The sequence below is a fragment of the Trifolium pratense genome, linkage group LG2 (assembly GCF_020283565.1).
Source record: "Trifolium pratense cultivar HEN17-A07 linkage group LG2, ARS_RC_1.1, whole genome shotgun sequence".
Taxonomy (NCBI): domain Eukaryota; kingdom Viridiplantae; phylum Streptophyta; class Magnoliopsida; order Fabales; family Fabaceae; genus Trifolium; species Trifolium pratense.
Window position 1 is genome coordinate 50,180,650 of NC_060060.1, and position 14,579 is coordinate 50,195,228.

The 14,579-nt window shown below is 36.8% G+C and overlaps 3 protein-coding genes across 3 annotated transcripts; 2 read left to right on the forward strand and 1 right to left on the reverse strand.

The window, feature by feature from the left end:
- The first annotated feature begins 6,489 nt into the window (after positions 1 to 6,489).
- On the forward strand, positions 6,490 to 8,703 carry LOC123904884. The gene is made up of 5 exons (XM_045954490.1): positions 6,490 to 6,879; positions 6,969 to 7,670; positions 7,810 to 7,928; positions 7,975 to 8,080; positions 8,197 to 8,703. The coding sequence occupies exons 1-5, from the start codon at positions 6,490 to 6,492 to the stop codon at positions 8,701 to 8,703; spliced, it is 1,824 nt and encodes a 607-aa protein (XP_045810446.1).
- Positions 8,704 to 10,214: 1,511 nt separating this feature from the next.
- LOC123904885 lies at positions 10,215 to 10,607 on the forward strand. The gene has a single exon (XM_045954491.1). The coding sequence runs from the start codon at positions 10,215 to 10,217 to the stop codon at positions 10,605 to 10,607; it is 393 nt and encodes a 130-aa protein (XP_045810447.1).
- Positions 10,608 to 11,175: 568 nt separating this feature from the next.
- LOC123911467 (protein MAIN-LIKE 1) lies at positions 11,176 to 13,495 on the reverse strand. The gene is made up of 3 exons (XM_045962880.1): positions 12,901 to 13,495; positions 12,079 to 12,795; positions 11,176 to 11,993 (listed from the first exon to the last, which is right to left on the reverse strand). Exons 1-3 carry the CDS (start codon positions 13,366 to 13,368, stop codon positions 11,241 to 11,243), a joined length of 1,938 nt encoding a protein of 645 aa, XP_045818836.1. The 5' UTR covers positions 13,369 to 13,495; the 3' UTR covers positions 11,176 to 11,240.
- Between the last annotated feature and the right edge of the window lie 1,084 nt (positions 13,496 to 14,579).

Here is a 14,579-nt window from a genome sequence, read left to right on the forward strand (position 1 = left end):
GAACCAATTTTAGGCGGTAGTCTAATTTTGAAGTAGCGAATTACTAAGGAAATTAATGAGGAGTGGTATTAGGGAAATGGTTGCGTTAAGGAATGCAAAGGTTGGATGAGAGATTACTCGGGAACGAAATAGTCGTATTGGATTCGACTCAATGATCGGAGATATGAGAGAAAAGGAATTTGACGGTTAGAGACGGTAGTTTTTTAGCATGTGTCAATGAAGTTTGAGAATGTTGGTCATCAAGTGATTGTTGGAATTGAAATATCGAGTGATAAGTTGGAATAAGATTCGAATATGAATAAGTGATGTAACACGGTTAAGTGACTCATGAGGGAATCAGAGACTTATAGGATTTGTGGAGTTGTGGAGTATTCCACGGGAGTATCTTTCGGAGAGTTCGATTGGTTGTACCTATTTTGGGGGTAAAGTTGTGAGGTCGTAGAATGTGAGAGTCTATGGATGTTTCGTGCGAAGTTGACGTTTTAGCGGTTTGATAAGAATGGTTTGTGCCGATATCATGATTGTTGAATATTTATCGACAAATTGAGGAACTGGCCGTCCTTGATCTCTTGTTGATAAATGGACAAAAATTGTGTTGGATGGGATAAAACTAATTTTGTCAAACTTAGTAATGTGTAGTGTGTTGAACGTTTTCGTTGGAGGGTCGGATACAGGAGTTATCCGGAGTTGTTTTAGTTGCGTAATTTTCGAGGGCGAAAATCTTTTAAGTAGGGGGAGAGTTGTAACGACCCAAATTTATTATTCACTATTTAAGTGTTTAATTATTTGGTGATGTGGTTTTTAAGTAAGATAGTAACTTTATGTTATTTATCGAGAGTTTTAGTTAACGCGCGAGTTAGTGAGAGTTAACGCGAGTTGGGCCAAGCTATTGGGCTTGAGGCCTATTGGGCCTTGTGGACTAGTGGGGGGGCGCCCATATAGTCATGGGTAGAGAGAGAAAACACTCATTTTTCTCTTGTTCTTGAGAAGCTTAGAGAGAAGGGAGAGCTCAAGGAGCTAGGGCATAGAGAAAAGGAAGGGGATTCAAGATCAATCTTCGTGTTTTCTTCGAATCCAGGTAAGAGAGTAGATTTCATATTCGTGGGTGATACGAGAAAGGGGGAGAATGTCGATTTCTCCGTACCCGAACTTTCTCCACCCCCATTTTCGTTTGAGTTTTTGGGGTGATTTTCTTAAAGAAAATGATAGAGAATGTTCATAACATGTTTAATATACTTTTAACATGTAGTATGAACGAATTTGTGGGGTTAAAATTGGGTATTTGTTATGTTTTGATTTGAGTTGTTGTGTTCTTGAGCTTTTGAGCTAAAAATGGTAAATCTCTACTTTTTCGTAGTAAAAAATGGTAGATCGGGTGAAATGAACCGTCCTTTTGAGTCTATACATGTTGGTTACACGTGAAATCAAACTTATTTGGGATTTAGAACATCAAACTTGGATTTTTTGAGTAGATTCCTTTCCTCTGTGTTAGCAGGAGTCATCTGCATAATAGTAGGGGTTCTATGTGTTAGCAGGAGTCATCTGCATAATAGTAGGGGTTCTATGTGCTAGTAAGGGGTTCTTGCATGATAGTAGGGGTTCTATGTGCTAGCAGGGGTTCTTGCATGATAGTAGGGGTTTTATGTGTTAGTAGGGGTATTACCTGAACTGTTATTTGTAGTAGGGGTTCTCTGGTATAGTAGGGGTACTCTGTGTTAGTTAGGGGTATTACCTGAACTGTTATTTGTAGTAGGGGTTCTCTGGTATAGTAGGGGTACTCTGTGTTAGTAGGGGTATTACCTGAACTGTTGTTTGATGGTTTTAAATGCTACTGATTGTTTATAACCATGATTAATTTGTATTGTGATGAATTGTTAATTATATGTGTGGAATATAATTGTTGCTAATTGTGTTGATTGATGTTTGTTTAAATGTCAAAGAAGTATATTAAGGTGTTAATCAACTTAATAAAGAAGGATATTAGAATTATGTTATTCTAATAAAGAAGTATATTGAATTATGTTATTCGATAAAGAAGGATATTAAGGTATTGATTATCTTAATAAAGACGGACGTTGGATAGTGTTCCACGTTATTGTTGATGGGCTATATGCCAAAATTGTTGATGAATATATTCATGAGTTTTGAGTGCATGCATCATGAATATTTAGGGATATTGGCTTGTCCAATAAAGAAGGATATCGAACTATATTTGTTTGATAAAGAAGGATATTAGAGGTGAGATACTCTAATAAAGAAGATGGTACCACATGCATTAGAGGTGTCTAGAGGACATAACATGAATGTGAAGCATTAGATTGCATTAGGGATTATGTGTGCATTTTATGATAAATGATGTTTGACACATACTTGGTAAATGTTGATTGTTAATCCGTATGTGAGGAGCAGAGTCCGTCATGACTATAAAATGAACAACGCAGGGTCCGTCATGACCATAATCTGAACAAGGTATTTGTGGTGTTAGATTACATTAGGAACTTTATGTATATTCCTATTTGTAATTGAGTTATGTGATAATTGTTGATGTTTTGGTATTGTCCGAGACGACGTGAAACTATATGTTTGGTGTATAATTGTGGATGATTGATTATGTGATAAATGAAGTATATGCATGATATATGAATATGCATGAATGATGGTGATGTATATGTATAATGTATGATTATGCATGTTTTTATGAAGAAGTGTTTAAGTACCATTTACTTACACTTATATTTTGAGTATGTTGTCTAACTCTCTTTTATGTGTTATGTGCTGGACCGTTGGGGGTCCAGGTTTACAGGTTTTGTGGTATTCGATGTCGAGTCGTCGGTGAAGCTCTGCTCTGATTGTGACACGGGAAAGGGTTTTATATTGTATATAAAGTCTATTGTCTAGGTTGTTTTGTTATAATCAATAAATACATTATTTGATTCAAAGATTTGTATAAACACTACTTTTACTAATTAATTACATTAGTATTATTTTGATAGAGGAGTGTAATACTCGAACCGATATTCAATAAATTAAATGCGATTTTCCGTTGCGTGTTTTGAAAAAGATTTTACTAAGATAGAAATATATAAATAAAGGGTTTGGGTGTTACAGGGACCAATCCCACCGCCCCACTTGCGGGGGCCCCATTTAAAGCCAGAGTTTTTTTTTTGCTCTGTATGGACTTAGCCCACCGAAATTGGCACCAGTGAGAATCGAACATGAGACCTTGAGAGGAGCATACTCCAAGGGCCCAAGTCAAATAGTTTAGTGACTAGAGTCTCACACATTTAAATGTGAAGTTCATGATTCGAACCCCGGACACTCCAATAATGTCTCTGTTAGCTACCATTTGAGCTACAATTATGAGACAATAAAAATTATTGTATTATTAGTAAAAAAAGTATTATTGTATTAATAGTAGCTTAAATTAATTAATTTAACTATTTAAATTGAATTTTAATCATATTATTGATCTCCGCAGGAGAGTTTGCCTATTTAAAGGAGTCTCTCGTCCATTGTTTTTTTATTTATAAGGAACAAACATGCTATTTTTTTTGACAGAGGAACAAACATTCTATTTTTTTTTTATAATACTGTCATTAGTCATCTTGTCCAAATGCAATTTTTATATATTATTATAAGTTTGTCAATGTAATTTATGATAAAATAGCTTATAAAATTACAATTTTTTACTAGTACGAACTTATAAAATAACATAAAACTTAATTTATATTGCATAAGCTATTTGCATAAGCTCAAAAAAAAACCAGTCCAAACGGACCCTTACACTAAGTTCTTTTTGGTTTATAATGAACTGAGAATCGAACTCACTACCTATAACATACTATCTAAATTTCTCACCATTAGACTAAACCTTGTGGCTTACTACTATAATGTGCAATTTATTTGAACAAATAAATAGAATTAATACCAAAAAAGTAAATAAAAGTAATCTCATGAGTATGGAAATGAAAACTGAGAACCTATTGAGCGATGATTAGCCTGTCACACATAAAACGTATGAGTATAGATGTATACATAGGGAAAGCCGTGTGCAATGAAAAATGCATGCACGGCTTGGGGAGGGATTTTTTATTGTTTTATTTGATTAAACAATGCATTTTCTACTCCATCCGACTAGTTCCGGGTTCGAATCCCGGGCAACCCATTTGAATTATTCAAAAAGAAAATAGAGTATAAAAAATAGGTGGAAATAATTAGTATAATGTATCATACAGTGTTATAAAAAAAAAAAAATGTTTTCTTTGTGGGGCAGCCCCCAATGCAACACATGTGCATCCGCCCCTGACTCTAATCCCCTTACATATATAATACAATATCCTGTCAACTAAACTAAACTCACGGAATATTTGCGTGTTTTACTTGTATACGAAGATGGGGGTATATGCATACCAAAATAATTTTTCATTCACATATTATATAAGACCAAATGTTCTTCGATACACTAAAAATTTATTCAACCATACAAAGTTGAGCATATAGTGCAGGACAATTTCCACCCAAATTAACCACACAAGCTCCAAAGAGTGAAAACACTATTAAGCTTAACAACAAAATCAATATCCACGAATTCTATGTATTTATAGAAATTGAATTGAAACAAAAATTGTAAAGGTTAATAGTGTTTATTTTTATTGATATATTTTATTAGTTGATAGTAAAAATAGCATAGAATTAATACAAAAAGAATAATAATAGTGTTTTCACAATTAAGTTTATACTATGGTATATTTTATTTCTTCTCTTTTTTTTTCAAAGAAATTGAATTGATTTATTTTTATTGATATATTTTATTTGTTGATAGTAAAATAGATTTATATAAAAATAAAACATAAATAGAAATATTTGAGATGAAAAACTAATTTTTAAATAAAATAATAATAATAATATATTAAAAAATAAAAAATATGGAAAATTGTTTTATAATTTTTAACAATATTTTTTCATAGAAGTCTTTATGTTTTTCTCCGTGGCCTTTTTTCTAATGTGGACTAATAGACTTATGGCTTATGAGACATTTTTTTCTTAATAATAATAATTTTTTTCTCTTTTGAGAGCCTAAAATCTTTTCTTAATTGTCTTACTCTTTGGACCGGCCTTTTTTTTTTTCGGTCACTTACGTAAAACAACAGCAAATTTTCTCTCCCCACCCCCCACGTTTCTTTTATACCCCCCTTAAATCCCAGTTTGCCCTTCGAAAATGACCAATTTTTGGTTAGCAAATTCGGGTTTTACGAATCGAAAAAAATAAAAACTTCGGTTTTTTAAAAACCACTCGCTTTGTACTTCGAGTTTTACGAATCGAAGTATGTTTATATAGAAAGCAACCTCTCACATTCTTCATCACTTTCAATACTTCATCCCCACACTACCAAAAGAGATCCCAAAATCCAATTCGTTTTTCAGACAAATCGCTGCTTAAAATCAAGTTTGGAACGTTTGCTAAGGGTTGGAAGGCGATTTGAAGCACAATATTAAGGTAATCTTCCGTTTAATTTCTTTTATTTTCAACTGTCATATATGCTAGGTTGGTAGGTTTCTGACACAAAATCGTTCGATTTTTAGAAATCGAAGGAATCCTTCGGTTAATACGAATCGAAATGACTGGAACTTTTGGTTTTGTGTTGGTTTAAATGTGTTTGCTTGCCAAGCCTAACCGAAGGATTCATTCGGTTGATACTAACCGAAATTACTGGGAACTTTAATTTTTGCAATGTAAAATTACTTGCCTTGACTGTCTGTTTTGCTTGCATTGCCTTAGCTGTTATGGATTATAGAATGTGCTACCAATTTTATATGTATTAAGTATTATATGTGGCTAATTATGTGTTTATCCCTCTTATATTATGTAGTTATGGCGGGCAAACGAGAGCTTGTGCTAGGTATCTGGTGCCCCGGGAATTGTTGAGGTTCCGCCTGATAAACCTCCATCTAGACCTGTTGCATATGAGATTGATACATCAGATCATTTTTACACTGAAATGGCAACCCCTGACCGAGATGAGTTGATTAGATGGGCTCGGGAGATTGCCTTAAAGCTAAAGTTTGCAATTGTAATTGGCAAATCCGACAACGGCAGCGATAAGAGGAAGCAATATTTCAGGTTGGATTGCGAGCGGGGAGGCCGGGTACGTGTCAACAAATAAGAAGCTAAAATCTGATCAAACCGGCACGAGGAAATGCGGCTGTCCATTTCGAACTCCGTGGTTATTGTCATGCCGATAAAACATGGCATTTGACCGTTGTAAATGGCAAACATAACCACGAGTTGGACAAGGCAGTTGAAGGCCATCTCATTGTCGGTCGTCTCAAACCGGAAGGAAAGGCAATGTATGGAGGAAATGTCAAGGAATTTGGTTCCGCCTAAGAATATAATGTCCACATTGAAAGATAGGGATCCAAACAACAAGACAACGGCAAAGCAACTCTACAATTTAAGTCATCGATTAAAACTTTAAAATGAGGGCATCAATGACTGAAATGCAACACCTCTCCAAAAGACTTGTCGAGACCGGGTATTTTTTCAAACATAGGACGGTTGTTGCAGACGGATCCGAACACGTTCAAGACATTTTCTTTGCACATCCTAAATCTATAAGTTTGTTCAATTCTTTTCCTACTGTGCTTTTGATGGATTCGACATACAAAACAAACAAATACAAAATGCCGTTATTTGAGATTGTCGGATTCACATCAACTGGGAGATCTTTCAATGTTGGATTTGCTTGGCTTACCAATGAAAGAGAAGACAACTTCACTTGGGCTCTAGAGCAGTGTGTCAGTCTCTTAAGGAATGAGGATGTTAGACCGAAGGTGATTGTCACCGATAGGGATTTGGCTCTGATGAATGCAGTTTCCGAGGTATTTCCAACATCGGCTGCAATGGTTTTGTCGTTTCCATGTAAAAAAGAACGTGAGCTCTAAGATGAAGGAAATTGTGAAAATCAAAGAATGGAGAGAATGAGAAGCAGACTGATGTGTGGGATCAAATCACCGATGCTTTTAATGATGTGTTAGAGTCGCCAACGGAAAAAGAATATGCTGACAATGTTATGGTGTTTAGGGAGCTCTGTGCGAGATGGCCAAAGTTTTTGCGTTATGTTGAAGAGACTGTCCTAGACACTGATAAAGAAAGGGTTGTCAATGCTTGGGTAGACCAACATATGCACATGGGGAATCACACCACGAATAGAGCTGAATCATGTCATGGTGTGTTGAAAGGTTACTTGAAGGACGGTAACGGTGACTTGGTGAAAGGATGGGAAGCGATAAATAAGATGTTGATAAGTCAGTTCACCGAAGTACAAGGTGAATTCGGTCGGAGTATGTCTGTTGCGGAACACAGATACGATGATGATCCTCTTTACGCATTCTTGTTTTATAAAATCTCAAGAAAGGCTATGGATCACATTTATGACGAAGCAAACAGGGTCGAAGAATGTGGTATGGATAGCAAAAAGTGTGGCTGTGTTATGAGAAGGACATACGGGTTGCCATGTGCATGCTTGATTGCGAAGAAGATAAAAAATAACAAACCTATCCGACTGGATGAGATTCACCCTCAATGGAAGAAACTGTGTTTCGAAGATGAGCCGGCACCGGGCGACGTGGTTGACGATTATGATTGCTTGGCTGAGTGGAAAGCAATTCAGGTTATTACACCTTCATAAATATAATGGTTACATTTCGTATACTTTTTTATTATGATTTTAATTTTACATTATGTGTATAATGTTACACTTTGTATACAATTAATTTTAATGAGTTTGATTTTTTTTTCTTTCTTTGTAGGAACGATTAAAAACAGCCGATGTTAGCGTGAAGAATGATATTAGGAATCAACTTCGTCTCATTGCATATCCAGAAACCACCTCTGGTGAAACCTCCGCTTCAAAAGGCCAAAACAAAAGGTGCTAGAAAGAAAAAATCAGTTCGTGTCACAAGATCCACGAGCAGGGATAAGTCTCGGTGGGAGCATGTTGATGATCATATTGCAGCTACACAGGCATCTCAGTCGCAACCAACAAAGTCAAAGCCGTCGACTTCACAAACAGTGCCTGAGGTGCCTAAAGAACTCGTCATCAGTACTTTGACTCCAGCACCTCCTGAAATTCCTTTTATCAACCATATGCCGAAGTTCATGCACCCATTTATTGAAGATATTGATTGACGTTGAAGGTGACGGTTATTGTGGATACCGTTGTGGTAGCTTTGCACCAAAAAGGAAATCAACAAGATTATGAGTTGATCAGACTGAACATGGAGAGGGAGCTGAGATTGCATAAGGAATCATATGTGGAGTTGTTCGATACTGAGCGTTACAAGTATGTCACGGATGCACTTTTCCCACCACCGAGAAGGAGTAAACATGCTATTGCAACCAAGGACAAATGGTTTACTTTTCCGGATATGGGTTACGTTGTGGCTACTCATTTTCAGAGGGTTGTTGTTCAACTATCAAATATGGAAAGGTGTGGAGCATCTAGAACTTGTTTCCCATTGCGTGGCAAACCTCCATCAGACACGTCAGACTTGGATTCCAAGATTATTTGCATCGGCGCGCTCGCTGACCACTTTGTGTTAGTGCGATTGAAAGTAGGATGTCCGATACCTCCAACGGCTCATCAGTGGAAAAACTCTTGTTCCGAAGAAGCTGCAGAATGGGAGCCCATGTTTTTTGGATAGAATGCAAAAGTTTGGTGAGCTGTTGACCATTGAAAGAGCAGGCGATGACTGTAGTCACGATTGGAAAGGGTAGCAAAGACGATCCGTTGGAATTGTAGTAGATTTTAGTAGTTTCATTTTGAATTAGCTAAGCGCATTATTTTTTGAAATGGTAGCTAAGCGCACTATTTTTTGAAAGGGTAGCTAAGCGCATTATTTTGTGATGTATACCATGCCGATTATGCTTTGTAACATATTAAATTTGTATGCGCAATTTACACATGAACCTTGGTTATGAAATGTGGTATTATTGTATATTGAACTATGGTATTATTGTTATGAAATATGATTATGAAACTTTGGTTATGAAATGTTGTAACAAATTGTATTTAGCCTGATATAATTTTGAAAATGAATTGAAAGAAAAAACAGGTTTTGACCTCGACGATTTTGAGGTGGTTCTGCAAGTGATTCTGCATAACCTGGCCTTGTTTCTGCATAATTCGATCTTTATCAACCGAAATGTTCCAGTAATTTCGGTTTATATTAATCGAAACCTATGTTTCGGTTTCTGCGAGTCGAAAGAAATTTAAATTTTGCGAAACAGAATATAGGGGGTATAAGAGACTTGATGGGGGGGATTGAAGAAAGGTAAGTATTATGTGAAAAATGATCGAAATTGCACCGACAAATTTTTGTGGTCGATATTGTACCGACAATATTTTGTGGTCGATATTGCACCGACAATATTTTCGTGGTCGATATTCGTGGTCGATATTCGTGGTCGATATTGCACCGACAATATATGTGGATATTATTGATTTCTATGTATTATAAATACGTATAGGAAGAGTTGGAAAATAATTGAAATCGTTTTCTACAAAATGAGTACTTCAAAACGGTTTGTTAAAAACAATTTAGCGACTTCTTATCCATTTTCAATCAAGTTTCGCGGTAACGACGAGTTGTTCTGCGTTGATTTGAAAAACACTTTAACAACTCTTCAAACTATCAAAAATACGATTGAAGCCATGTATCGCTTCAAATACGCTAGACAAATCAAAATAGACAAACTAGCGTATTATGAGTCATATATCGATCTGGCAGCTGACCATGTTGGAGGATATGATGATGCACCACGGAAATACGAATGGAAAGAGTTGAAAGATGATGAAGATGTGAGAAAAATGTTCGACTGGATTGAAATTGATCCGAAATATCCACGTTTGTATGCTACCTTATGTTGTTGATTTTCCGTTTATGTTTTGATTTTCCGTTTATGTTGTTGTTGAATTTTATATTATGTTTCGTAATTTTCAGTTAATGAATGTTTGAATTAAAAATGTAAGTTGTAAGTTTTTTAATTAATCAATATGTGCAACAATAACCATCACCTACCATTTAAACTTCACCTACCACATTAACCATCACCTACCACATTAACCATCACCTACCACAATAATGTGCAACAATATGATCTATAAATTAATGTACATTAGCACATCTTTTTTCAACACTCAACTCACAAAAAAATGGATGTCTCACTCACACAACGCATGAGATCTACCCTTGCAGCAGTTTACTTCAACCACGAAAAACCAATTTTGTTTCGCATTAACGATGGTGAAACGTTCGATGGTCTGAAACAACAACTGAACGAGCTGAATCGTACCACCAACAACCAGAACGATAACAGAACAGTTTCGAGTCTCAAGTACCGTAAACCGTCGATCGGTCCCGACGGACGCATTTCCTTCACCGATATGATACTTGAAAACAATGATGATATTGAAACTATGTTCTCAATTTTCGAGCAGTATAGCAACAGGGGGCCTATCGAATTAGATGCAACGCTGACAAGATCTGTCGAAGCCATCCTTGCTAGCCTTGTTCGTCCGGAAGATCGAAATCATGTTTCCATTTGATGCGTTGTAACAATTTCATTCCGATGTAATTCCTAATTTCCGTTTATTGTGTTTGATTTGTCTAATTTCGGTTTAGTATTAAAGTTTGTTTCAATATTAGAGTTCTATCGAAACAATTTTAATATCGAGTTAAATCCTACCATTCTTCAATCATACCATTCTTCAATCCCCCCCATCATGTCTTTTATACCCCCTATATACATGAATTTCGCAAAATATAACAATTTTCGACCCGCAGAAACCGAAACTTAAGTTTCGATTGATACAAACCGAAATTACTGGGAATTTAAACAATTTCGAGCCGTATAAACCGAAGTATATCAGGCCAAAAAACCAGTCAATGTGAGTCTCTGCCTAGCACCACCTCTACACATTTGAGGTCCAAACCTGTTTATAACACATTTTAGTATGTTATATATGACAGAGCATCAACATATTAACCATCCAATCTAAAAATATTTTAGCGATTAATAAAAAACGTAACAACCGGTAACAAATTACGAATTAAACGATACTAAAATACGTAGTGTACTACATCCAATTGTCATAATCAAAGTTACATCAAAAATAAAAACAAACATCAGAGTTTATAAACAACCACGTCAACATTAAAGTTACAAAAACAAACAAAGTCTACCCCCGAGTGTGGTAGCGTGTCCCCTTCCCCCGCTTAATTCGCCTATAAGCAAGTATCGGATTAAGCAAATTCAGAATCCGCTGCAAAGTACCATGAATTGGAGTTCCTTCAACCGCCTCACCATCGCGAACTGCCCTTTCGACCTCAACCTTGACACTCCGGCAAACTTGCATTAGATTAGGGTCATTTCTTGCTTCCGCCGCCTCTATTAACACCTCTAAATTAGGTGGCCTTGGTGGTGATTCAGGAGCTTCTACGGGTCGCATAACTGGATGCGACACTCTATAAAACCATGACATATATCCGGGTTCAGTGTCCCACGGGCTTGTAACAGGCCGACCCCTCATCTCTTCATCTATCATCCTCAGCTCCAATTCTTCCGTAAACACACGATCTATCTCACACAAGTTCATCCCCGGCGTTGCAGACATACTCGGGTTTCTTGGAATGCCTTGCACATGTTGAAATTGTCTTAGCACACGTTCCGGCAAATGCTTGGCTTTCAATTTACCACACCTTAACCATCCAGAAAACCAACATGCATTTATCAAAGGTCGCACTTGTCGGTGGGCATCATACGGGCTGAACACGCAATCGTAAGTTTGAATATTGTCCAAACTGCTTCTATATCCAGCTGCATCCTTATGTCCTTGCCCAGGAACAACCTTTGAATTTAGTGGCATGTTCGCTGTATATCTAGGAGCCTCCACCCACACACTAAGTCTCGGAAAGTGCGCAATAATCCATCCCTGAAAGTATGACGAACAAGATTCATTATAGCCAAACATAGTCTATGTGACAAATTAGACAAATACAACGCTCATATATTTTTACCTGAAGAAATGACATGTAGCCAGCCATCTGAGTCGTGCTAACCGCAGACCCGTGATCCAAATAATGCTGCAGATGAACAAGAGCAGCAGCACCCCAATTCCATTCATGAACGCATGACAAATCTTGAAAGTACTGCAAATACACAACATCCGCGAAGTAACTGCTCTTGTTGCTGAATATGGTACAACAGACCAAATGTAGCATAAAAGCCCTTACGCTCCTCTCCCTGTAAAGCCTAACAACATGCGCCGGCTTATTTTCAGCAATCGCTCTTTCAGCAGACGTCTGGTTTGTTGTGTACAGAGTTTGCAGGGTAGTATGCTTCAAATGTACCCCGTTGGTTTCGGCAAATGCTTTATCAATATCCTCTCGCTCAACTCCTAGATATGAACTAACCATGTCAGCCCCTTCTCCCCTTGACATCTTCGTATGGTTCAAAAACTTTCCTTGGATTGGAAGATGTAACAGACATTGTACATCGTCCAATGTGATGCCGAGCTCACCTAACGGAGGGTGGAAAGTACTTGTTTCCGGATGCCATCTTTCAACAAATGCCCATATAACCCCATAGTCAAGTACGCTAAAATTGACACGGGTAAGCGGCTCCAATCCCGATGCTTCTATTGGATCCCAAAACCACCTCTCACTACGAGGCGGTTTGACGATGTCCATAACCTTTTTCCCGCTAGCTTGGCAACGCAGAGTCCTCTTTAAAACCTGAAAAATTCAAACAACACAAAACATTGAAAACTTAATTAACATAATCACAGTATTTAAAACAATTAATACATTTAATAAAACAATTAATACACTTAACGGTACCTCGTGATCATCTGGTTCTGCATCCCATATCGGAACCGCCCTATGATTTCCGTATTGTGTTAATAATGACATATCACTTGGTCCTCCTCCATAACCCTCATTTGCTGCATCTCGTCGTGGTTGCCGTGGTCGCTGTTGCGGTCTCCGTCGTGGTGGTTGTTGCGGTTCTTCAATTTGCGGTTCATCAGGTTGCGGTTCTTCAGGTTCGCCATACTCGGCATCCTGATTTAGAAATTGATCCGCGTCAAAATCATCATCCTCAGCAGCATTTTGTGCTTGGCCTAAACGTGACCGTGTACGCGTACGCGAACCACCCGCCTCAGCATCATGTGTCCCTCGCGCCGGAATTGGTCCTTGCTGCTTACTACGACCTCGTTTGGCAGGGCGATTTGCAGCAAGCTCTCTACGAGCGGAAGCATTTGCATTGCTTGGCTTGCCATGTCTACCTCTCCCAACATTTTCTTCCATATTTATCCTAACATGGAAAAATATCTTCACACTCAATACAATCTTATAAACTATGATAAATTCAAACTATAATTCAATCAACATTTAATCCTAACACCTATGGTTAACATTATTCATATGGAAGCATATTGAATTTTACTTACACATTTTGTCAAACACTTAGTGTACACCATAATACCATCTAATTGCATACACAAATTAAACCTAATATCACATGCATTCATGTTAACATCTAACTAAACTAACAACTAACCATTAATCAACAATTCAAACATAGAATTTTGAGATAGAAAATTACTCAGGGAGGGAAAAAAACGTAGAAAAGAGTGAATGTGATAAGAAAAACATGGAATGAGAAAAGAGTGAATGTTAATGTATGGAACTTACTTGATTAAGAATGGTTTGAGGTAGGATGTTGAAGTTTTCCACAAAATCGCACAAGAGGATGAAGGAGTAGTTTTGTTGGTGTTTAGAAGAAAAAACGTAACTGAGAGGAGAAGTTAAGCTTCTGTTTCTATATCAGTTAACTTCGGTTAACAAAACTCGAAGGGAAAAGCGAACGATTTCTATTAACCGAATTTTTTTAAAGTTCGATTCGTATAACCCGAAACACCGTGCAGGGGCAAAAACGTAAGTAAGGGGGGTATAAAAGAAACGTGGGGGGCCTAAAGAGAAAATATCTATTTGTTACATAGACTTAATTATCTTTTGCCCAATGATTAGTAACATGTTTTTTCGAACCTGGCTAAAAAGCCATAAAAATATCAAGCTCAAATTATTAAGCCCGAGTCCTATATTTTAGCGAGCTTGACATGTCAGCCCATACAAACTAACCCATTTTGACAATTATAGTATATAACATTGCTGGAAAAAAATTACTATCTAGATATTTAAACATTTTTTAATATGAGCAAATATTTTGATAAAAATTACACAACAATGCATAATATTTCAATATGGTAAATAAATAATTATAATTATATTAGTATAAATTAGAATAGTTGGTGGGACATTGCATTATATATGCAGTGGGCTAGAGTTCGAACTCCGATCATCCCACTTATCCATCTTAAGAGTGAAATTTTTAGCCACCAGACTACTTGAAGAAGAAAAAATAATAATAAATTCTCTCATCAAGAACAGCAACGAAAGTTCGCGGAAAAAACAATATGTATTTTTTTCTCTATTTTTTGGAAAAGATTAAACAAAGG

Excerpts from the sequence above, each read along its gene's own strand:
- LOC123904884 (XM_045954490.1), top strand. The coding sequence starts at position 6,490 with ATGACTGAAATGCAACACCTCTCCAAAAGACTTGTCGAGACCGGGTAT. Across the intron at positions 6,880-6,968 it reads TGATGAATGCAGTTTCCGAG|AATGGAGAGAATGAGAAGCA; the intron begins GTATTTCCAACA and ends TGAAAATCAAAG. Across the intron at positions 7,929-7,974 it reads TCAAAAGGCCAAAACAAAAG|GGATAAGTCTCGGTGGGAGC; the intron begins GTGCTAGAAAGA and ends ATCCACGAGCAG.
- LOC123904885 (XM_045954491.1), top strand. The coding sequence starts at position 10,215 with ATGGATGTCTCACTCACACAACGCATGAGATCTACCCTTGCAGCAGTT.
- LOC123911467 (XM_045962880.1), bottom strand. The coding sequence starts at position 13,368 with ATGGAAGAAAATGTTGGGAGAGGTAGACATGGCAAGCCAAGCAATGCA. Across the intron at positions 12,796-12,900 it reads CAGAACCAGATGATCACGAG|GTTTTAAAGAGGACTCTGCG; the intron begins GTACCGTTAAGT and ends TGAATTTTTCAG. Across the intron at positions 11,994-12,078 it reads GCTACATGTCATTTCTTCAG|GGATGGATTATTGCGCACTT; the intron begins GTAAAAATATAT and ends TCATACTTTCAG.